At 47.5% G+C, this 23,163-nt stretch overlaps 3 protein-coding genes across 3 annotated transcripts; all 3 read left to right on the plus strand.

The window, feature by feature from the left end:
- The first annotated feature begins 7,429 nt into the window (after window positions 1-7,429).
- On the plus strand, window positions 7,430-8,619 carry LOC120695331 (peroxidase 70-like). The gene is made up of 3 exons (XM_039978613.1): window positions 7,430-7,645; window positions 7,771-7,962; window positions 8,059-8,619. The coding sequence occupies exons 1-3, from the start codon at window positions 7,430-7,432 to the stop codon at window positions 8,617-8,619; spliced, it is 969 nt and encodes a 322-aa protein (XP_039834547.1).
- Window positions 8,620-12,420: 3,801 nt separating this feature from the next.
- Window positions 12,421-13,350, plus strand: LOC120695352. The gene is made up of 2 exons (XM_039978629.1): window positions 12,421-12,921; window positions 13,014-13,350. The coding sequence occupies exons 1-2, from the start codon at window positions 12,429-12,431 to the stop codon at window positions 13,256-13,258; spliced, it is 738 nt and encodes a 245-aa protein (XP_039834563.1). The 5' UTR covers window positions 12,421-12,428; the 3' UTR covers window positions 13,259-13,350.
- A 3,353-nt stretch (window positions 13,351-16,703) lies between these two features.
- LOC120652692 (peroxidase 2-like) lies at window positions 16,704-17,727 on the plus strand. The gene is made up of 2 exons (XM_039930582.1): window positions 16,704-17,144; window positions 17,218-17,727. The coding sequence occupies exons 1-2, from the start codon at window positions 16,704-16,706 to the stop codon at window positions 17,725-17,727; spliced, it is 951 nt and encodes a 316-aa protein (XP_039786516.1).
- The last annotated feature ends 5,436 nt before the right edge of the window (window positions 17,728-23,163 follow it).

The raw sequence follows: 23,163 nt of genomic DNA on the forward strand, positions 1-23,163 counted from the left end.
ATAATGTTCACAAAAAATATTACAAGACATAATCATTCAACTAACGAAATATTAATGATGGTTCACTTTACAATCGTCCCTTCATTATGATCATGAAGTGCGTACGGAATCTCCTCTTCGGCTAAAAGAATACTTGTGTCAACCTCCACTGCGAACGGAGTCATATCTTCAACCTTATTGTATTCTTCTTCATCTGTGACATCGTCGACTCCCACAATTTTTCTTTTTCCTGCCAGAACAATAATAAATCATTTAAATTCATAATAAATCAGATAATTGCAAAATAAATCATTTAAATGCATAATAATTCTTTTAATTACATAATAGCATACTAAATCATTTAAATGCATAATAAATTAGATAATTGCATAATAAATCATTTAAATGCATAATAAATCAGATAATTGCATAATAAATCATTTAAATGCTTAAGAAATCAAATAGTTGCATAATAATTCATTTAATTACATAATAAATCATTTCAATGCATAATAAATCAGTTAATTTCATAATAAATCATTTCAGTGCATAATAAATCATTGAAATACATAATAAATCAAATAATTGCATAATAAATCATTTAAATGCATAATAAATCATTTAAATGCATAATAAATAGTATAAAGGCATGATAATTCTATTAGTTACATAATAAATAATTTAAATGCATAATAAATCTGATAATTGCATAATAAATGATTTAAATGCACAATAAAGTGGATAATTGCATAATAAATCTGATAATTGCCATAACAATCATAGATAATCATTAATATCATGTTCACGGGAAATATTACAAGACATAATTATTCAACTAAGAGAATATTAACGATGGTTCGGTTTACAATCGTCCCTTCATTATGATCATGACGTTCGTACGGAGCCTCCTCTTCGGCTAAAAGAATACTTGTGTCAACCTCCACTGCGAACGGAGTCATATCTTCAACCTTATTGTATTCTTCTTCATCTGTGACATTGTCGACTCCCACAATTTTCCTTTTTCCTGCCAGAACAATATGGCGCTTTGGCTCATCTCCGGCACCTACAAATCTTGATTTATTCCTGGACTTGTCCTTTCTCGGTTTGCTAGACATGTCCTGCACATAGAAAACTTGAGTGACATCTTTAGCTAGGACGAATGGTTCGTCTCGATAGCCAAGCTCTTTGAGGTCTACCGTTGTCATTCCGTACTCGTCGACATCGACACCTTTTCCTGTGAGTTTAACCTATTGACAACGAAATAGAGGTATTTTCAATGGCCCATAGTCGAGTTCCCAGATCTCTTCAATGTAACCAAAATATGAGTTCGTTTGGCCACTGGAGTCGGTGGCATTTATACGGACACCACTATTTTGACTGGTGCTCTTGTTATCTTGGGCTCTTGTATAAAATGTGTAACCATTAATTTCATATCCTTGGTACATCAAGATTAAATTTGCCGGACCCCTGGCCAGCCAAGCTAGCTGCTCATGAATTTGATCGTTAGCCATGACTTCCTTCTGCAACCAGGTGGCGAATGTATCGTTATGATGTTTTGTAATCCATGTCTCAGACTTCAAAGGGTATATGCTTCGCACAATTTGCATGTGCTCCTCCATGTATGGAGCCACCAAGGCTGATTGTTGTAGAACTGCGAGATGTGCTTTGCTCAACGTGGCATGATCTGTGGCATTTACTGATTTTCTTCCAAGTGTGCCCTTTCCAATCAGCCGCCCCTCATGACGTGATACTAGAATACCAATTGGGCAGAGTTCTTCCACATAGTCAACACAAAACTCAATGACCTCCTCTGTGACGTAACCCTTCGCAATGCTTACTTCTGGACGAGCCCGATTACGAACGTATTTCTTTAGGACTGCAAAGTATCGTTCAAAAGGGAACATATTATGAAGGAAAACAGGACCGAGAATACCAATCTCTTTGACCAGGTGAACTAGAAGATGCGTCATAATATTGAAGAATGATGGAGGAAATATTATTTCAAGACTGACTAAACTTTGGACAATATCCTCTTGTAGCCTGCTTAAACTCGATGGATCGATTGCCTTCTGAGAAATTGTGTTGAGAAAGGCGCATAGCTTTATGATTGTTGCTCGAACATTAGCTGGTAGAATACCTCTAAGTGCAACTGGAATCAATTGCGTCATCAACACGTGACAGTCATGGGACTTTACGTGTGCGAATTTCTTCTCTTTCAAGTTCAGTAGCCTCTTTATATTCGAAGAGTAGCCTAATGGGACCTTGATACTGTTCAAACAGTCGAACATACTTTGCTTCTCTTCCTTACTAAGAGTGTAGCACGCAGAACCTAGATAATGACGTCCTTTATCCCTTTTTTCTGGATGTAGGGCAGCCCGTTGTTTCATACGTTGAAGATCTTGCCTCGCTTCCAATGTATCCTTTGCCTTACCGTAGACACCAAGGAAGCCTAGAAGGTTCACACAAAGGTTTTTTGTTAGGTGCATCACATCAATTGCGTGGCGGACGTCTAAGACTTCCCAATAAGGTAACTCCCAAAAAATACTCTTCTTCTTCCACATAGGTGCACGTCCGTAATCAATCTGCACTGATCTGCTGCTGGGTCCTTTTCCGAATAATACTTTTATATATTTGACCATTTCAAACACCATTTTCCCACAACGGTGCCTAGGCTTGGTACGATGATATGCCTTTCCATCGTAGTGAGCATGCCTCCTCCTTAATGGGTGCTTGATCGGAAGAAATCGACGATGACCCATATACACGATCTTCCTACAGTGCTTGAGGTACATGCTGTCGGTTTCTTCTAAACAATGGGTGCATGCCCTATAACCCTTATTGGATTGTCCAGAGAGGTTCCTTAGTGCTGGTCAATCGTTGGTGGTTACGAAAAGCAATGCACGAAGGTTAAAATGATCATCTGCATGCGCATCCCACATACGAACACCCTCCTCTTTCCACAACAATAGAAGATCCTCAATCAGTGGTTTCAGATACACATCTATATCGTTACCGGGTTGCTTCGGGCCGGGGATAAGCACCGGCATCATAATGAATTTCTGCTTCATACACAACCAGGGAGGAAGGTTGTATATACAGAGTGTCACAGGCCAGGTACTGTGGCCACTGATCTGCTCACCGAAAGGATTCATGCCATCCGTACTTAAGCCGAATCTTATATTCCTCGTATCATTTGCAAATGTTGGGAATGTTCTGTCCACTTTTCTCCACTGCGACCCATCAGCGGGGTGTCTCAACATATTGTCTTGCTTACGTTTGTCTTTGTGCCATCGCATCAATTTAGCATTCGTTTTATTCATGAACAAACATTTCAGACGTGGTATTTGAGGAAAATACCACATCACCTTGGCACCCTCTTCTTGACACGCATATCCTCAACGTCGCCTGGATCATCTCGAGGGATCTTATACCGGCATGCGTTGCATACAGGGCATGAATCTAAATTTTCATACTCACCTCGATATAGGATGCAGTCATTAGGACAAGCATGTATCTTCTGTGCCTCTAATCCTAAAGGACAAACAACTTTTTTTTGCCTCGTATGTTGTCTCCGGCAAAGTGTTACCCTCAGGGAGTAAGTTTTTTATAAGTTTCAGCAACTCCTCGAATCCCTTGTCAGACAAAGCATTTGATGCCTTCCATTGCAATAATTCCAATGTGGTACCCAACTTCTTTTGGTCTAGTTTGCAATCAGGGTACAACAATGTTCTGTAGTCCTCCAACATACGCTTCAGATCTCTCGATTCCTTTTCTGTTTCGCAACCTTCCTCAGCTTCGCACAGCATCTGACCAAGATCATCTTCTACAACGTATCCTTCAGTATCTTCTTCAGGCTCACCATTGCAGTGTCATTGAAAAAGAAATTATAATTAGCTGCAAAGTCAGGAATCCTGTCCTCTTCTTCTACATTATTATCCAGCACAATTCCTCTTTCGCCATGCTTGGTCCAAACATAGTAGTTCGGCATGAAATCACTATTGAACAAGTGACTATGGATGGTTCTTGATGATGAGTAATCCTTCTCATTCTTACAGAATTTGCATGGACAACTTCTATGAATTCATGCACGCCATCCATGAAATCCTTTGAACGCCGGTCGGCCATGTACATCCATTGCCAACTCATCTGGGTCCACAATACATTTATATACATCATTGTACTGTACAAATAGTTCATTCATACTACTAATTTATAACAATATATTTATATAATTGATAATGCATATAACAATAATAAATAGATACTATTCACTTATCAAATAAATTGATAAAACATATAAATACAATAATTTGATAGTATTCAAATATCAAATAAATTGATAACCCATATAACTACAATAAGATGCTACAAATAAAAATAATTATCACATGTATAAACTAAATCAAGTAATAACTGTTTCTAAAAATTAATTGCTAAGTTATAAAGAAAAATAACTAACCTTTTTTTCAAAAAAAAAAGCAAAAATTCGTCTCCCCAGCTACCATGAACAGTGATTTCACGGCAGCTTGAGGGGGGAGGGGCTGGGTATTTATAGGCTCAGGCCAAAGGCACCGGTTGGTTTCAATGACCCAGTGCTAAATTTTGTTCAATAGCACCGGGTCAAGGCACCAACCGGTGCCTTAGGCCCGAGCTCCTGGCAGCTGCCACGTTTCATCACCATATGAACCGGTTATTACCATCAACTGGTGCCTATAGCGCCGCCTTCATTTGATACCGGGTGGTGGTTCAAACCGGTTCCTATGCTGACGCATTGGAACCGGTTGGAACCACAACCCGGTGCCAATTGTCCTCCACTAGATCGGTCGAAGGCCAAAGGTACCAGCTGCTGTTGCAGCCGGTACCGATGGTACCCATCGGTACCGGCTGCAACAGCAGCTGGTACCTTTGGCCTGGACCGATGGCCCGTTTTCTAGTAGTGACACTACCACCACACGCAAGCAAATCCAGGCATAGGGTGAATGCAGCGACTGAGCCAGCGGGGGGCTGGGGTCTCCAGCCCCCCTACTGGCCGGCTGCACATGGAGCCTCCATGCTTCATCATCTTGTCTAGTATTCAAATAACAGTGTTTAGCCCCCCTAAACACAATCTCATGTTGGCTCAGCCCCCTCTAATCATTCAGCCTGGCTCCGCCCCTGGGTGAATGGGTGATTACTCTTGAATCCAGCGAGGATCTGCTCTATAATCGGATGAAACAGGCTAGCGGGCGAGCAGATCCCAGTGGAGGATGTCGTGTGGACGTCCAACGAAATCTCGCCGGATCTTGCGATGCAGCGGTGGCGGCGTCGCGTCCTCTAATCGTTGAGATATAACGCGGTAGGCGAACTGGTGCTTATCGACGTGGCGTCTATTCATCGCATACTATCGCATCTGATTATATATTGATAATATTTTTTAAAAAATATTTTTATTTGTTTCAGAGCAAATTCTATCTCTAGATATTTCTTGGAACATTTTTATTTGTTCCACAACTTATCTTTTTTGAAATATTTTATTTTGTTTCGAAACAATTTCTGTTTTTATATCTCTAACGGACTTATACGATATTATAGCTTCTAGTCGCACGTGCGCGATGAATAGATGCCCCCGCTTATCAACGTCGCCATTGAGGGACTGACGGTGAGTGATGAGCGCAGCACCTATTGTGCTCGATGGCTAGCCGGCTGTCCCGTTCGCCAGTTCGATCGCCGTCCCGTTCGCCAGTTCACATGTCCGTCCGTCCCGTTTCAATTTTTTTTTGCCGAGTGCGGTTTGGCACACGGCAAAAGTTTGCCGAGTGCCCGAGAAAAGGCACTCGGCAAAGCCGGCTTTGCCGGTTGAAGAAATGCCATGTGCGCTTCGCCGAATACTACACTCGACCAACAATTTGCCGAGTGTTTTTCTGCCTTTGCCGAGTGTCTGTGACACTCGGCAAAGTACCTGAGTCCGGTAGTGGCCGCTGCCCGTTGCCCACGTCAGCTTGCGCAACTTCGATTCCGGCGAGAGAGAACCGAACCACCCGACCTTCTCCACGACGAACAACTCACATGGCATTCCTTGCTTCAGCAATCAGCAAGGCGACGAATATGAAGTAGGAAAGGGAAGTGGACGGTTGATTGGCGCCACAGGTAGGGAGGCGGACACCGATGGGAGGTGTTCTTGTCCTCATCGCCTTGGACTCCGGTCAACATCGCGCGAGCAGGAAGGGTTGGACGCGGTATTTGGGCTCACCTGTCAATTACTGGTGACGGACCGAAAGTCAAAAAAGACATTTGTGAACACTAAGGCTCGTGTACCTAGATGGTAAAAGGAGCGACTAATATAATGGCTGACGTGTATACATTTTTCTGTAGGCTGGAGCTTCATAATTAGTTGTGCAATCTAGCTTCATAATTAGTTGTGCAATCTGCTTTGTTGCAAAAAGAAAAGGATAATATGACTGCCCCCGGCCCCAGCAAATAATGCGTACTAGGTCGGTTCATGAATACTGTTCATAAACAAAATGGATATGGAAGATTATGTCACGTTGTCTAATTTAGTTCATTATGTTTATTTCTCTTCTGCATATAGTCGTCGTCATCATCAACCCGCGCGGACAACTGGAGCTGACAGATGTATATCCAATCTTCAATGTAATTAACTTAGCTTATTATTATCAGGAGAGTTTAGTAAGCCGCGCGCGTCGCACGAGCTAGCTAGCGTTGGCAAACATGCTAACACGCTGAACTGGAGGCGAATTGACCGATCTCTGGTGATGCACGTCGGACTGTTAGCTATAGCTAGGCTGCTTCTTCGGTTACGACATGCGCGTGCACGAGATGCGTAAGCTAATGATGCTAACAACTCCGGCTAGCTAGCCCTGAAAATGGTGGCGTCACCAGCCCCTTATTAGAACGATTTCCAGGAGCGCGCGGATCAAATATAATGCTGTGGTAACCACGCTCCTTTTAATGTAGCTTACCCAAAACTCGTATGATGTGTACTGCCGTTGAATGCATGATGAGCCAACAAGAGTAACCCTATTTAGTGATTCCTTCTCCTAATAACCTGTTGGACCACAATTTAATCAGCTGCAGGCGAGCAAACTCGATCGGTTGACAAAATAGTAAGCTAGCAAGATTTGAGTCGCCGAAAGATTAGCATCAACGTGATCAGATCAGTCTGCTGGCTTGGCAAACTACATGCAGTTGTACCGTACGCAGCAACTAACGGATACAGGATGTCCGGTGCAGAATAATGATCAACAATCGCCGCAGATAACAGCAAAGGAGCCTCAGTATCATCCTAGTAAATCTTTACCTGATCTCTTCCACATGGCCATTTATAGAGTCCCAATTAGTCAAGCACATGCAACGAAATGGTGGCTCTATAAATATATAGGGCCACGCCATACAGACATCGAGCTACTGAACTGGCCAGAGTAACTTGCGAGAATAGTGAGATTTGGGCGCCATGGCGGCTTCCAGCAGCTTCAGGGCCTGGCATTGCTTGCTTGCCGTCTCCCTCCTCTCCTCAGCGGTGTACGGGCAGCTGTCGCCGACATTCTATGCATCGAGCTGCCCGACGCTGGAGCTCGTCGTGCGCGCCACCATGACCACGGCCATCATCGCCGAGGAACGGATGGGCGCCTCCCTCCTCAGGCTCTTCTTCCACGACTGCTTCGTTCAGGTGACTGAATGTCTGAATTACCTGCTTTAACCAAACACACATACTGCACGATCATCAAGTCAAGTAAATTAAAGTGTGTACACGGATGTTCAAAGGGATTTTTTTTCTTTATTTCTTTCTTTCAGGGTTGCGATGCTTCGATTCTTCTGGATGACACTGGGAGGTTTACCGGCGAGAAGGGCGCCAGCCCGAACGTCAACTCCGTCCGCGGATACGAGGTCATCGACCAGATCAAGGCCAACGTCGAGGCCGTCTGCCCCGGCGTCGTCTCCTGCGCCGACATCGTCGCTCTCGCCGCGCGCGACGGCGCCGTGCTGGTACACTAGGGACATATACACGCACATGCATCGTGATGACCACACACACGTACACACGTGCGCAGGCAGCTGATTTCGAATTCGATCCTTGTGCAGCTCGGCGGACCAACCTGGGCGGTGCCGCTCGGCCGGCGGGACTCGACGACGGCGAGCCTGGACCACGCGAACAGCGACCTCCCGGCGCCGACGTCCAGCCTGGCCGCGCTCATCACGTCGTTCGGCAACAAGGGCCTGAGCGCGCGCGACCTGACGGCGCTCTCCGGCGCGCACACCGTCGGCTTCTCGCAGTGCCTCAACTTCCGGGACCACATCTACGACGACGCCAACGTCGACGCGACGTTCGCGATCGCGCGCCGGGACATCTGCCCCGCCGCGAAGGGCTCCGGCGACGGCAACCTGGCGCCGCTCGACGCGCAGACGCGGCTGATCTTCGACAACGCCTACTACCGCAACCTCGTGGCCCAGCGCGGCCTGCTGCACTCGGACCAGGAGCTCTTCAACGGCGGGTCGCAGGACGCGCTGGTGTTGCAGTACAGCTCCAACCCGGCCCTCTTCGCCGCCGACTTCATCACCGCCATGATCAAGATGGGGAACATCGGCACGCTCACCGGAAGTGCCGGCGAGATCAGGGCCAACTGCAGGGTGGTCAACAGCTGATTGCTCCGCCGCCGACTTCAGCCTTGTTTTGCAAACTGCCTTCAATTAATACCAGTAATTAATGGTTAAAATTCTTTAGTACAACTAGTACTATGAACCAAACAGGGCCTTCGTAGCTCGCTTGGCTGCAAAAGGTAACCAACCATGCATGGGAGAATAAGAACTTGATAAAAAAAAAGTTCACCTACTATGTGCGTATGCCGGGGCGCTGAAAGATGAGTATTATATACAAGATGGAGCCTGAGGCCGTTGCATGCCAAGTCTGTTCATGTTAAGTTGCCAGAGTAATATATATTCATGCATGTCAAGAATAAGAAGATACTTTTCTTTCGGTGTTGTATATACGAAGATTTTGAAGTTTATGTGTTTCTAGTACTCCTCTCAAACAATTTGTTCTATAGTCGAAACATTTGTCCAAACTGGTTAATAAAGTTTTGAAGAATGATGAAACGCGTTTAAGCAGCATCCATTATTGAATTATGTTTCAGATCTTACCAAATATAGTATTTGAAGTTATTTAATGCACATGGAAAATACATACGACAGGAAAACAATTTATTAATGACAGTATAACAAAATAAGTTTTTTTAGGGGTGTATAACAAAAGAAGTTAGAAAATACAAAATGAAAATGAAAGCAATAAAAACTCGCTGATGTGTTGGGCAGTTCGGCTCCTTTCACAAGTGGGCCGTACTAGCCCATTTGCCTCCCCGCATGGCCTGTAGTAGTAGGCTGACTGAGCTCTCAGAAGGTTAACATACATTTTTGTTCTAAAATTTAAAGCTAGATTTTCTTTTTTTTAGTGGTAGATGTAGGGGATTTGCATTTTGCATTAGAGATACCTGAAAAAATGAGAACCTATAAATCAAGTATAAATATAATTTTAATATTTCTAAAATGTTTATACTATGTCAACATAGAAAAGATATTACGTGTCAAATATTTTTTTTTTGCGTAGTCAGCACCTATTTTCCTTGCATACTTTAGCAACTCACCTTTTTCAGAATATATATAATAAACATAAAACATAAATTATAATGATACAAAATAAGTATGTAGCAGTGAAGAAAAAATATATCATTGCATATTAATGAAAATATGAATCCCTTGATGTATAAAATGGTGGAAGAAATCATAAAATTAAAATTTTGATTTGGGTTTCTTGGTGAGCATATACATTGTATCATAGGTGTTATTCATTGTTATTTTTCTATAAGCTAAAAGAAAGACATTTTTTGTTTGATAAGCATATTTGTATTGCAAAAAAGATGCCAGGGTGCTGAAATTAGCCTTGATATCTGGCAAACACTAAGTGACGGGTGTAGACCCCACCGGGTAACATGACAAAGGGCCCCACTGGCAACCAAATATGGGCCGGGCCGACTACACAAGGACGGTATATTCAACTCAAACATAGTTGTAGTAGGGGACTTGCCATGTAAACCCTATCCACCCAGAGGGAGGGATAGGGGTACCCCTACGTGACATCTCATAGCACACCAGCCTTAACGGCCTCTCATTCCAAATACATGGCAATACAGATCCAACCGTAAATAGGACGTAGAGTATTACGCGCATCGCGTTGGAACCCATCTTTTTTTTTTAGAAAAAGGAAAACGTCTCCGCCCTATGCAGCCGCAGACAGCCAATTTTTTACAAAATTCTCAACATAGAAGATGATAAAATAGAGAGAAGAGTACACAAAGGACTTAAAGGAATTAAAAGCAAAGTCTATTATTGCTTCTTCATCCATTTTTGGCAAAGATATCCAATGCCTTGCTTGCTAAACAAACAGTTTTTCTTGTATCCTCACGCTGTATCAGGGACCAGAATTGCAACCAATACACTCCCCCGAAGATAGCCTATATAAATGAGGTAAATATTTTTCTCAAAAATTAAATCATTACCTGTAACCATATCATTGCTCACATAAAAAGCTGCAGCCCCAACAAAAATCAAACTTCTTTCTTTCATGCTTATGCCCGTTAACCAATTTCTAAGCCTATAAGTCATTGATTTTGGTGGGGTTAACCCAGTAGCTACATGAACAACTCTCCAAATGGTCTTAGCATGTTGACAATCAAAGAAGAGGTGCTTAAATGTTTCATTAAGTTCACAGAAGCAATTTTTTTTTACTCCCAGACCAGTTTCTCTTAGCTAAGTTGTCCGAACCTGCCTTTGTCTTGTGTTGCCATCAAGTTCTTGGTTCTACGATCTCCCTCGCCTCAAATCTACTGCCTAGGCATACCTTATAGACTTTGCCAGATTAGCGATCACACACTAAGGTTCGTGTACCTAGAGCGACTAATGTAATGGTTTTTATACGTGTATACATTTGGCTGTAGGCTGAAGTTCATAATTAGTTGTGCAATCTGCTTTTTTTTCCAAAAAGAAAAGGATAATATGACTGCCCCCCGGCCCCAGCAAATAATGCGTAGGTTCATGAATACTGTTCATAAACAAATGGATATGGAAGATTATGTCGCGTTGTCTAATTTGGTTAATTATGTTTATTTCTCTTCTACGTAGTAGTTGTCATCAACTGGAGCTGACAGATGTATAATAACTGGGGTATAAGGTAGCATCTGTATATTATATATACATATACTTAGCTTATTATTAGGTCATCATCATCAGCTTATTAGTTACTAGGAGTTAGTTTAGTAAGCCGCGCGTCGTACGAGCTAGCTAGCCTTTGCAAACACGTTGAACTGGAGGCGAATTGACCGATCTGTGGTGATGCACGTCGGACTGTTAGCTAGCTAGGCTGCTTCTTCAGTTATGACATGCGTGCACGATGCGCAGGCTAATAAAGCTAGCAACTCTGTGGCTCGCTAGGTAGGCAGGTGACAGCTATCACCTGCCCTAAAAGTGGTGGCGTGGTCACTCGCTACTTAAAATGTTTTTTCGGTGTTGCTTTTGTATGCTCTTTTTTTAGAAGCAAGTTAAATTTTAATCCGCCCCTAAAAAAATGGATGAAATCATTTTGTAGTAGTGTAGCTTCTATAGCCAAAACTCCTATTATGTGTACAGCTGTTGCACGATGAGCCAACAAGAGTAAACCTATTTAGTGATTTGTTCTCCTAAGAGCAATTTCCAACAGGTTGATTTTCCCCTTTCGTTTTTCCACCTTTTCTCAATATAGGGGATTGATGATGAAAAAATCTACTCCAACAGATTAATTTTCCATATCTATTTCTCTTTTATTTTTTTTCTCAATTTCCAATAACATCTCCCCAATTCCCAATAGAAAGGGAAGACAGACGCGTCTCCCTTTCCTCGTTTTCCCGTCACCTCTCTGCCCCGCCAATGCTTACCTTTCTTCATTCCAATGCGTTAAAGTGTGTGAATATCACCTATTTTGCTGGTGCGCGTGATGCAACATTGTGGTGCTGTGAACATGTTACTGTGAACCTGTAATTTTGGTATTGTGACTGTGAACCTTGATATTGTGACTGAAAACTATGGTATTGTGACTGTAAACTTTGGTATTGTGACTGTAAATTGTGACTGTGAACCATGGAACACAAGGGGAGGGGAAAGGAAGGAAAGAAGATGTGACAATGACAGGTTGACCCCACGTGACAAGAGGGGGGGAAAGGGGAAAGAAAAAAATCAAACTGCTGGAACACTTTTTCCCTGTAAGTTCAAAGTGAGAAAGAGGATTCCCCTATATGGTGAGAAAGTAGAAAGAGAAAAATCAAGTTGTTAGAGTTGCTCTAAGGGCATCTCCAAGAGTTTCCTAAATAAATTCCCCATCTCGTTTTTTTGGAAAAAATGAAAAAAAAATATCTCCAACAGTTCCCGAGATGTATTCCCCATTCCCAATCCCCTCCGTGCGCATATATGCGCATCGCGACTTCCTCCCCATCCTGGTTTTGCAGCGACTTTTTGCCGGTCTTCTTCCTTGCGCTCGCTGCCTACATCCACTCTCTCACCCACATGGATTCCTCCGCCGGCGGCGGCGGGACAGCCGCGGCGAGCCGGCCCGGTGGCTGGAGCTTGCCGGGAAGCTCCTCAGTTCCCGGCCGCGGCGGCGGCTCTGCTGCTGCTGCTGCTGCTGCTGCTCTGCCTCGCGATTTTTGGTCGCGGCCAGGGTCGCCCCGCCGTGGGCCATGGCGGCGCTGTGGTCTTGCCTGCGCGTGCGGCCGCTCGCCAGGACGCACGTCGCGGTGGGCTCCCTGCGTCCGCTCGCGGTGAGGCTTCTGCCAAGTGCGTCGGTGCCCGGGCAGCGCGTCGAGCACTTCCTCGTGCAGGAGCAGACGGATTGCTTCTGCTGCTGCTGTCGACTCCTACCTCAACGTAATCAATCAATCACCTTGGCTGCTGCTGATTGCTTCTTCGTTCTTGCGATCTATGGAGCCATGGAGATGGTGACCCGATGAGATGAGCAGGCGCACCGCGAGTTCAAGTTCGAGCTGGAGAGCATCAAGGCCAAGTACCTGGAGTTGCAGCACGAGATGGACGCGCTCCAGAAGCAGGTGGAGCGCGGCGCGCCGTCGCCCGCGGCGGGGGCCAAGGCCGGCGCCCCAGCGACGCCGGCGGCAAGAACCAGGGACCCTCGGCGTGGAGGAGTGGGAGGAGGAAGCTGCCACATCTTCTTATTTTGAGAGTAAAAATAAAGAACTGTTGGAGATGAACTTTTTGGGAGTTGCCAAATAATAAAATTTAGAGAGAAAATATTAGGAACTCTTGGAGATGCTTTAATATAACCTGTTGGATCTATCACAATTTAACCAACTGCGAGCAGAGTAAATCGACCGGTTGACAGATAGTAGTATGATTTGAGTCGCGAAAAGATTATTAGCATCGTGAATTCGTAATACGTACGTGATCCATCAGTCTGCTGGCTTGGCAAACTGCTCGTAGTTGTACCGTACGCAGCAACTAACGGATCCAGGATGTTCAGTCCAGAATAATGATATCAATAATCGTTGCAGATAACAGCAAAGGAGCCTCAGTATTATTTTTTCGCGACCGTGCCTGAGCACATTTTTCATTAAGAGGAGCCTCAGTATCATCCTAGTAAATCTTTACCAAATCTCTTCCACATGGCCATTTATAGAGTCCCAATTAGTCAAGCACATGCAACGAAATGGTGGCTCTATAAATAGGGCCACCATACAGACATCTGAGCCAAGGTTTTCCATTCCGGAATTTTAAAAAAATTGGTGACCACCGAAAAATGTGAAATATGGGAATATCGGGACAAATTCAAATAAATTTAATTTTTTAAAAATTTTTTGCAGAATTTCACTAGAAACTACGTCTAGTCCACCCTATATCATAATTGTATATAAGAAACAAACAAACAAGACCATTTCACATGTTATAGCCAGATTAGATAGCTTCAAGCATCTCAATATGTCAATGACTCATCAATCCTAAATGCAGTACCAGACTAAAGTGTCCCCACAAAATACAGTCCATATTACAGTCTCTAGTACATGCTTGAAGCACAGAGCACCAATGTAGATCCCAAATGAACATCATTTCCATTGGAAAATACAGGAGCGCACATCAAACCCAAAAAATAGACTTGGACAAAGAACATGCACCAACTAGGAGTGTTCCTGCCGCATCTGAACCAGGAGGCCTACAAAATAGACATGAAAATTTTCAAAATCTGAAACAAAAAAATGGCCTAAGCATGCTCTTGCTGTTGTTAAAACAATACTTTGCATTTGTAGGCCTTGTTTGGTATAAGTTTGACAAACTTTCTATTTACTTCTAATGATCATAGCATATATGAAAGAGGAATTTCTCATCTTGAACATGTAAGAGGCTCACATAAAAAATCTTTTACTGTGCATCAAATGAAAACTGAGCAAGTGTTAAAAGCATTGTAAAGTAACCTTTTAGAGTTCGGAGACAGCCTTGAGAGTTGGCTTCTTCTTCCTAGTTGATCTTGGACGGATAGAGCAGCTTGGCCTTCCAATTGTAACTCCTGAACGGCAGGCTGCACCACCACCACGGGCTCTACGTCCACTACTTCCAGCGTCTATCACAGATCATATTTTTCAAAAAAAATAAAGAAACAAGCAAGATAACAATAATCAGTTCTTGAATTTGATTGAAACTCAGTAACTCACCATGCTTTTTTGCTGCCTCACCAAAGGCTATACCACCACCAGATTGATCTCCCCCCACATCATCAGCACCTATGCAGCAAATAAGAAAAAAAAATATGTTGTTGACCATTTATCAGAATTACTCAAGCTAATAGAAACTCACCATCACCATCCTCTTCAGAGGCGGAGCTGCTGTCCCCTGTCTCAGCATACACAGGGCTACCATGTGCAGAATCCGACTCATAGTCATCTACGAATTCTTCCTCATCATCCAATCCCACCTTCCCTTTCTTCTGACCACCATTTCTACCAAAACAAAGCTTCCTCTTGAATGCAGCCACTTCTTTTGGTTGCATCTGTAGCTCATCAATGAGGAAGCCACCAGGTGTGGTCCAATCATCATCATATTCATCCAGAATTGGTGCAGATTCAGTCATGGAGTTGGACAGCCAATCCATAATTGGATTCTCTTCATCGAATAAGGCAACATCCATCATCATGCTACATCGATCTACCTCCTTGTGTTGTTGAAGGTTCTGGGAATCTATTTCAAACTGTTGGATAGACAACTTTAAGTTATAATGCACATATACTAGCTTATGCAGCTTCTCATAACCTAATTGGTTTCTCATCGTGAATTGCTTTTTGCACATAGAGACGATGTTCTTTCGTATCAGCCCTCCTTTTTCTTCCTTCTGCATCTTTATCCAGCATTATCCTCCTCACAAACCTCGACACATAAGGGCATGGCACAACATCCCCTTGTAAACCAGCTAGATGATTTCTGAGACGAGTTACACCTCCACTTCCCTTTCTAGCATTACAGTAACTACAGCTCCATCCAGTTTGTTTCCACTTCTCACCATGGCTCCATGGATCCTCAACAGGTCCTCGCAGCTTTACTTGAGCTCCTGAAATTAAAAAAAAAAAAGAAATTTATGTTCACAGCTCCATCCATTGTAGTCCAACACATACCGTTTATGTGTATTATGTTACAAACTAATTACATTCTACATATGGCTATCATCATGCATAATAATAATTATTCTACACAGCAATAAAACCATATTTTCCACTAGAAAACATACAGAGGCTTACCATTTTTAGCAGTCACAATGTCGCCAGCTCCACTGGCTGAGCCAACATCACCATCGCTGACAGGTACCTCCCTCCCCGTCCCATTGTCTTGGTGCTGCACCCTCTCCCTGTCCATGGCAGTGATGGTTCACTGGCACAGCCGGCCACATATAAGAATAAGGTTAGCCTTGGCAGTAAATTTTTTTATCGTATTCCTAACTAGAAAGATGAATCTATGGATAAAAGTTGCTCGGTTAAATTAGTAGGGCACTACATGGAAAGGAAGTGCTACATCGATCTGTCAATTTAAAATATAGCTCATAGATGCAGGTATGTAGCTTCTAGTTCTAGCTAACACAAGAACAAATCAAATCATTGAGATGTACTTGCCTGGGTCTGGGTGAAGCCGTCCTAGATGAGCGAAAGAGCAACAGAGGCACTAGGGACCAGGCCGCCGAGTGCCGCCGAGCGCCGCTGCCAAGAGCCTGGCAGCCTGCGCGGCAGCCGGAGCCAACGCCGAGGGAGGGAGGAGTCGCACGAGACGAAGGCGAGAAGGAAACCGGAGGCCCAGCCAAGCTGGCGTGGGCGCCGGGTAAACGCCCGCCGCCGCCCGCGCGCTTGCGTTGGAGGCTGCGAGCCGCCGCCGCAGGAGATGCAGAGGGGGCAATGGAAAATTTGGGGGAGATTTTAGGGTTTGGGGGGTGGGGGTATAGGATCGTGGGCCGGCGGGAAAAGGGAACATCGGGCCGGATTGGCGCGGTTCCAAGGCGGGAGCCGAATTTGCGTGAAATTTTTTGGCCGATACGTTTTTTATCGGGACCCACCGATAGAAGCGATATATCGGGTATATCAGCGAAATTTCGCCGAGAATGAAAACCTTGATCTGAGCTCGTGCCCGTCCCAACTCCCAATCGGAACCAAGGCAGTGAAGGCACCATGGCTTCGTCCTCCACCACCGGCAGCCGCCATTGTTGCTTCCTTCTTGCGCTTCCCCTCCTCTCCTCCACCGCCCACGGGCAGCTCTCGCCGACCTTCTACGCCGCAACAAGGTGCTCGGCGCTGGATCGAATCGTCAGAGACGAGGTGTCCCGTGCCTTGTTCAGGGACCCCCCGCCCCTCGGCGGGCCCCGGATGGGCGCCTCCCTCCGGCTCTTCTTCCACGACTGCTTCGTGCAGGGCTGCGACGCCGCCGTCCTCCTGGACGTGGACCCCACCAAGGGCATCCTCCTCGGCGAGAAGGACGCCGGCCCCAACGCCAACTCCCTGCGCGGCTTCGAGGTCGTCGACTCCATCCAGTCCAAGGTCGAGGCCGCCTGCCCCGGCGTCGTCTCCTGCGCCGACATCCTCGCCCTCGCCACCCGCGAAGCCGTCGTGGCCGTAAGAGATCAAGACCAATAATCATACACATACACTTGACATGACATTGACACATCCAATCGTGTCGCTGCAGCTCAACGGATCGACGTGGCCGTTGCTGCTCGGCCGGCTTGACTCGAGGACGGCGAACCAGAGCCAGGCAAACAGCGACCTCCCGTCGCCGGGCTCGGACATCGACACGCTCATCGCGGCGTTCGCCCGGAAGGGCTTCACCGCTCCGGAGCTGGTGGCGCTCTCCGGCGCGCACACCATCGGCCTGGCGCGCTGCGTGAACGTCGACCAGAGCCAGATGCAGAGGTGCCGAGTGCCCACCACGGACAGCGGCCTCATGGCGGCGCTCGACGACCAGACGCCCGAGGAGTTCGACAGCCACTACTACGACAAGCTGGGCAAGCGCGGCCTGTCTCGCTCCGACCGGGTGCTCACGAGCCGCGGCGACCTGGACGCGCTCGTGCGGAAGTACAGCGCGAGCCAGGCCGCCTTCTTCGCCGACTTCGCCAGCGCGATGAAGAAGATGTCGGAGGTGGGCGTCCTCACCGGAGCCCATGGCGAGGTCAGGGCCAACTGCAGGAGGGTCAACTAGCATAGACCAGTCTTTTAGGGAGACTAGCATAGACGCACGTGCACGTATTTGCGTTGAATTAAATAGATGTTTATTTCAGTTGGAAAGAGTGTCATCATTTCATTTTTTGAGATATTTTTAAAAATCATATTATCCATGAAAGAAGAGTATTTTCAAACTGCTTGCTACTAAAATAAACGAAAATACAAGCATTAAAAGATAAGAAAAAACACAGAAAAAGACTATCTCATTCTGACAAGTGACATGCACATTTTTTTTTGAACCAGTGACAAGCATATATTAAACTGTTTCTCATAAGGCTATTCGACATGCTATAGGAATCTAACTTGCTGCCAGCACCAAATGTACTTACACATCGTAAGAGATAAATTAAGCCATTGACCGTCTCCAATTTAGTAAAAACAGCTAGCTTTCAGTAATACAAGCAAACTGATATACCACAATTCCTAAATAAGCCATGACTTGCTGGTACTTTTTAATTCTTAATATTATCATTATTCCAATAGAAATATGTGGCTTCTTTCTAGAAAGCAAACAAATAAGTTCTGCAGCCAAGCCTGTCATATCATGCTATTGCATAAAACATAATTTACTCTAATTAAATGGAATGGAAACCTCAATAAATTTGGACAAATAACCAGACCGTAGCATATGAACTTAATATATGTTATATCAACATATTAATCAGATTTGGCAAAAAAAAATATTAATCAGATGAAAGGATCAAGAAAAGAAGAGTATTTTCCTGACATATATTGTCGAGCATGAGAACAATATAGGATGAAGATAATACACAAACTGATCAAAGGAGCAGATGATTTAGAATCTCATAAGAGTACAGGCTAGTTATGTATGACCTTGTCCACAGCGACAAAAAGCTTCAGGACTGTGGCCTCCTCGAACTCCCTGTTCAGTGCGTCTCTATACGAGTGTGTTGAACGACAGCAAATGTAGCTCACACATTATATCTGTAATGAAGGACGCCAGGTTTAGCTCAGGCATTATATCGAACACCCAGTGAGCACGTAATGTCCAGCCATGGCACCCTGCCATGCCCACGGATGCTCAGATGGTCCTGATTTGGCTGCGGCAATGGCCCCTGGTCCAGGTGCTGCTGGGCGGCGTGAGCCACGATGCAGAGACGCTGGTCGACGGTGCATTGTCAGCAGCGCAGCTTGCTGTTCCGTGAGCTTGCGAGGCGGCGGCGTAGCTCGACTGCTCGAGGCCCACGCGGATGGCGTGAGCAGCCCCGACAGGGCGACGACCGTAGTGGGCTACGCCTTGGACCCGACGAGCGACCTTAACCAACGTTACCAACCAAGGATGGTGAGGTATGGTGATGCATCGTAAGTCGATGCAGCAACACCACGGGAGGAGAGGATTGGAAGGCGGTCGTCTGACACTCCGACCTAGGAAGGAAAGGAAAGGCAAATTGAGGGAGTCCGGAGATGAAAGGGCAGCGCAATTCGAAACTGGTGTGGGTACAACGTGCGGGTAGAATTCTTATCGGTGCCAAAAACAATTCATTTTGGGCAGAAACATCCTCTAACTCTCTTTTTCTATGGTTCTATGGGTCTCCATCTCCTTCCACCTCCCTCGGCCCTGACATGCGGGTTCGATGTGAGGAGTACGGTGGGCCCGATTTGAATGAGAAAAATTTTCAATTATTTTCGATCTTTATAGTATAGATAGATAGGTCCCCCCCCGAAAAAAAGGAAGCCACCCTTCCCCTATCAGACTAGTCTTTTAGGGAGATTGGACCTTTCCTCGGCTGTCAAGCACAGCACCGGCCGTTACAACTTTGCCGAGTGTTGTTACGCGAGACTCAGAAATTTTTTAATTTTGCCTAGTGTATTTTGGTGGCACTCGGCAAATAACATTTCCCCCCTCTTCTTCCCTCCAAAATTTTTCTGCTTTCCACATACTATACATGGTACTCCATGTTAAAATTTTGTAATTTCTCAATCTGTTTGCTATATTTAATTAATTTATTTCATTGTAAGCAATTTGATCTGCAAGTGATTGAAATAATGGAATACATTGAATGGAAAAATAATATTCATATTATTGAGTCCAATGTGAGGCCTTATCCGGGAAATTAATATATTTCATTGTAAGCAATTTTGTCGTGGTGTGGCAAACCACAGCCGGGTGACGGAATGCACCCGCCTAAGCCCAAAGGGTGAGTACTCGGGGGTTAGCTAGTATTAGTTCGATCTCGCTCAAGAACACGATGAACACAACAGGTTTAGAGTGGTTTGGGCTGCCGGAGCGTAATACCCTACGTCCACTGTGTGTTGTATTGCTTTGTCTCGAGAGAGTCTGCGAGAGCTTGGTGCTGAGTCCAGCGTGCGTCTGTGTGTGCTCGAGAGAGCCTGTTGTGTACAGCGAGCGCCTCCCTTTTATATCTCAAGGGAGGCATGTACATGACCGTTGGGTCCCCGACAGGTGGGCCCAAACGATGTAGTATAAAATGATGTACTATTCATACATTATGTCGCTGCAGGCGGAGAAGATCTCTCTCCGAGATTTCCTTGCCTGCTCCTGGAATCCCCCATTCAGCATATCCAGGCGCTGTCTTGTCGAAACGGCGCCAGGCGTAGCTAGCGGCGTCGCCTGCCACGTAGTTGAACGAGCCGTGTAGCTTGCGGCGTATGCGGCATGATGGAAAAGTGTCGTGCCGTCGTATCCAATTAATGCGGCAGACGGGCTCTGCGCGGGTGCGGCGCAGGCCGCTGCACTGTGTACCTTGGTAATACGCGGTCCACAGTGAGGCCTGACAAAGGCTGCCCCATGTGCCGCCGCGGCAGAGCACGCCTCAACCACCCGCATTGAATGCGGTGGGGGGCGAGCCTTCCAGTGGGAGACCCGCGCCCGCGCCTGCGGGACACGTGGAGCCTCCGGACCCCCTCCCGGCGATATGCTGGCTCTACTCGCGTGGGAGGTCCAGACAGAAGCGGGGAGGTCCCGGACCCCTATGGGGGGTCTAGGCCCTCGACCGTTGGCTCGGAGCTTTCCCTTCTCAGGGACACGTGGCGTCACCGGACCCATCCCAGAGCAGGGAGCGGGTCCGGGGCCGTTGGCCCGGTGAGGCAGGGGCCTGACCCGTGGGGCCCAGCAGCTCCGCCCCTTATGGCGTAGTTACGGGTGATTATGTGAGTCCTACTTTACTGCAGTAAGAGTGGGTATCCCTGCTACAGGGTACCGACAGTGGCCCCCGGGCCCACCTCGGGAGAGGTGACGAACCCGTAGGTGGGGCCACTACTGGGATTTGGCTTTGCATAACTTGAAGCCTCTTACTGCAGGAGTCTTGTCCGGCCTTGACCATCCTTTGGGTTATTTGCTGCCTCATCACATCGTAACGGCTTACTGACTCGTGGCCCCCACGCACAGTGGTTCACCTAGTCACGCGCGCGATGCTCAGCATTGTTGCGGCAGGAGTAAACGGGATATTTACCACCGGCGCAGTTCCCGAAAAAGCTTGGTCATGCCAGCGCTTAATACGCGCACGTCAGCTCAGCTTCCGCCTCGCTTCGCGCGCGGGTGACGGTTCAGATTCCGCCTTTTCACACCTTTGTTTGTTACCCGCCCTCCCTGACAGGCGGGCCTGGGCCCCTTTGTCATGGATTGGGCGGTTAACACCAGGTGCGGGCGTCGCTTGGATTCCAGCGACGGTTCCGGGGAACCGCACACCGCGGTTACTTTCCCGCATTTGCCTTCTTCCTTCCAACCTTTGCGCCCCTTTGCCTTTGAGCTTCCTTGCCCCTTGCTCCCCCGCGTAGATTGCTTCTCACCTCCATAGTGAGATGGCAACCCTTGCTCATCCCCGCCGTTTCCAAACCGAGGAGGAGCTGAGCACGGTGCGCCGCCTGCTTGGGTGGAGTGCACAGGAGACTGATGGGGGGTTCGAGCAGGCTCGGTTCCCCTCGGCAACCTGCGCGCTAGGGAGTTTGTGCTGTTCATCTCGCACATCTCCACCGGCTTGGGGCTGCCGATCTCCTCCTTTTTCCTGCTGCTGCTGGAAGATTTCGGCCTCCAGCTTCAACACCTCACGCCACACTCCATCCTCTTGACGGCCATCTTCGTGCACCTGTGCGAGATGTTCGTGGGGGTGCGGCCCTGCGTCCTCCTCTTCCGCCACTTCTTCCAGTTGGTGAAGTCCGGGAAGAGCAAAGATGAAGTGGGGGCGTAGTATTTCCAAACGAGGAGCGACCTGCGGTCACCGTACATCCCCGGGCTCACCGGCGGGAAGTGGGAGGAGTGGCACAAGGAGTGGGTCATCGCCACCTCCGAAGCCAACGAGCGCCTGGTCATGCCGACAGAGGGACCCGCCTCCGATCGCCTGTCCTGGAGGGCCAAGCCGTCCCTGCCGCCAGATTTCGACTCCGTGCTGGGCAAGATCCAGTCACTGGCGGAGGGCGGCCTCACCTCGCTGCACGTGCTCGGGGACTTCTTGAACGGATTGCTCCCCTGAAGCAGCGGCCGCGCCCTGCTTGGAGCTTCACCAGCCTCAATGACTGCAGTAGGACCCACCGCGGAGAGGGGAGCGACCTGACCTGGTTCGAGCGGTGACGGGGGAAGTCTTCGTTCCGGAGCACCTGATCCTTCCCCAGGGCGTCGTCCCGCTCTGCGAGGACTCGCGCCTGAGGACCGCGGTGCTGGCTACCCTGCCGACTCTCGACGACGGTGGTCTGGCAGTGCGCCAGACTAGAGGTGACCCGGATCGTGGGCTCCGGATCCCTGGTGCTTCTGGGGAACAAGCCATGCCGAGCACCGCGGGGTCCGGCCCCACTGCCAAGGGCAAGCAGGCCGTGGCCGGCAGCGCCGCCACGAGCGGTCCCAGCCAGGCCCGGAGCAGCTCTGGCGCGTCGTCGGGAGAAGCAGGCCGGCGCAGGTTGCACCGGAGCGACGGGACCCCAGTCACGGAGTCCGCCGCGAAGCGTCAGAGGACCGCTGAGGGTGCGGGCCAGGGTAGCTCCCGGGCCTCCGGCCCTCGCGGGTCCTCCGGGGTGACCGCGCCGCCACCATCACCGCCGAGAGATAGTTCCCTCCGGCAGCAACAGCAGCAGCGGCAGCCACGGGAGCAGCAGCGGCGGCGGCGGCAGCAGGAGCAGCGGCAGCCCCAGGAGCAGCAGCAGCAGCAGCAGGGAGCAGCCTCGGGTTGTGCCTCCGCCGCTGCCACGGGAGCAGCAGCAGAAGCAGTCGTCGAGCCTCCGAGGACGCCGGACCCCCGGCGCTTCAGGGTTAGTGTTATGCTGTTCACTCCCCTTATTCTCGGTGCTCCGCTTTTTGCTGAAAGCTTCTTCTCTTTGTTTGCCAGGGCTTCTCGCCCAAGCAGTTCTTCCACCGCCGCTGGCTCGTCAGCAGGGGCCCAGGCGATAGGGGCCTCGGCGGCGACGGCAGGTGCGACAGCGGGTGCGGGGAGCCTGGGTGTAG

The sequence above is a fragment of the Panicum virgatum genome, chromosome 1K, assembly GCF_016808335.1.
Source record: "Panicum virgatum strain AP13 chromosome 1K, P.virgatum_v5, whole genome shotgun sequence".
NCBI lineage: Eukaryota > Viridiplantae > Streptophyta > Magnoliopsida > Poales > Poaceae > Panicum > Panicum virgatum.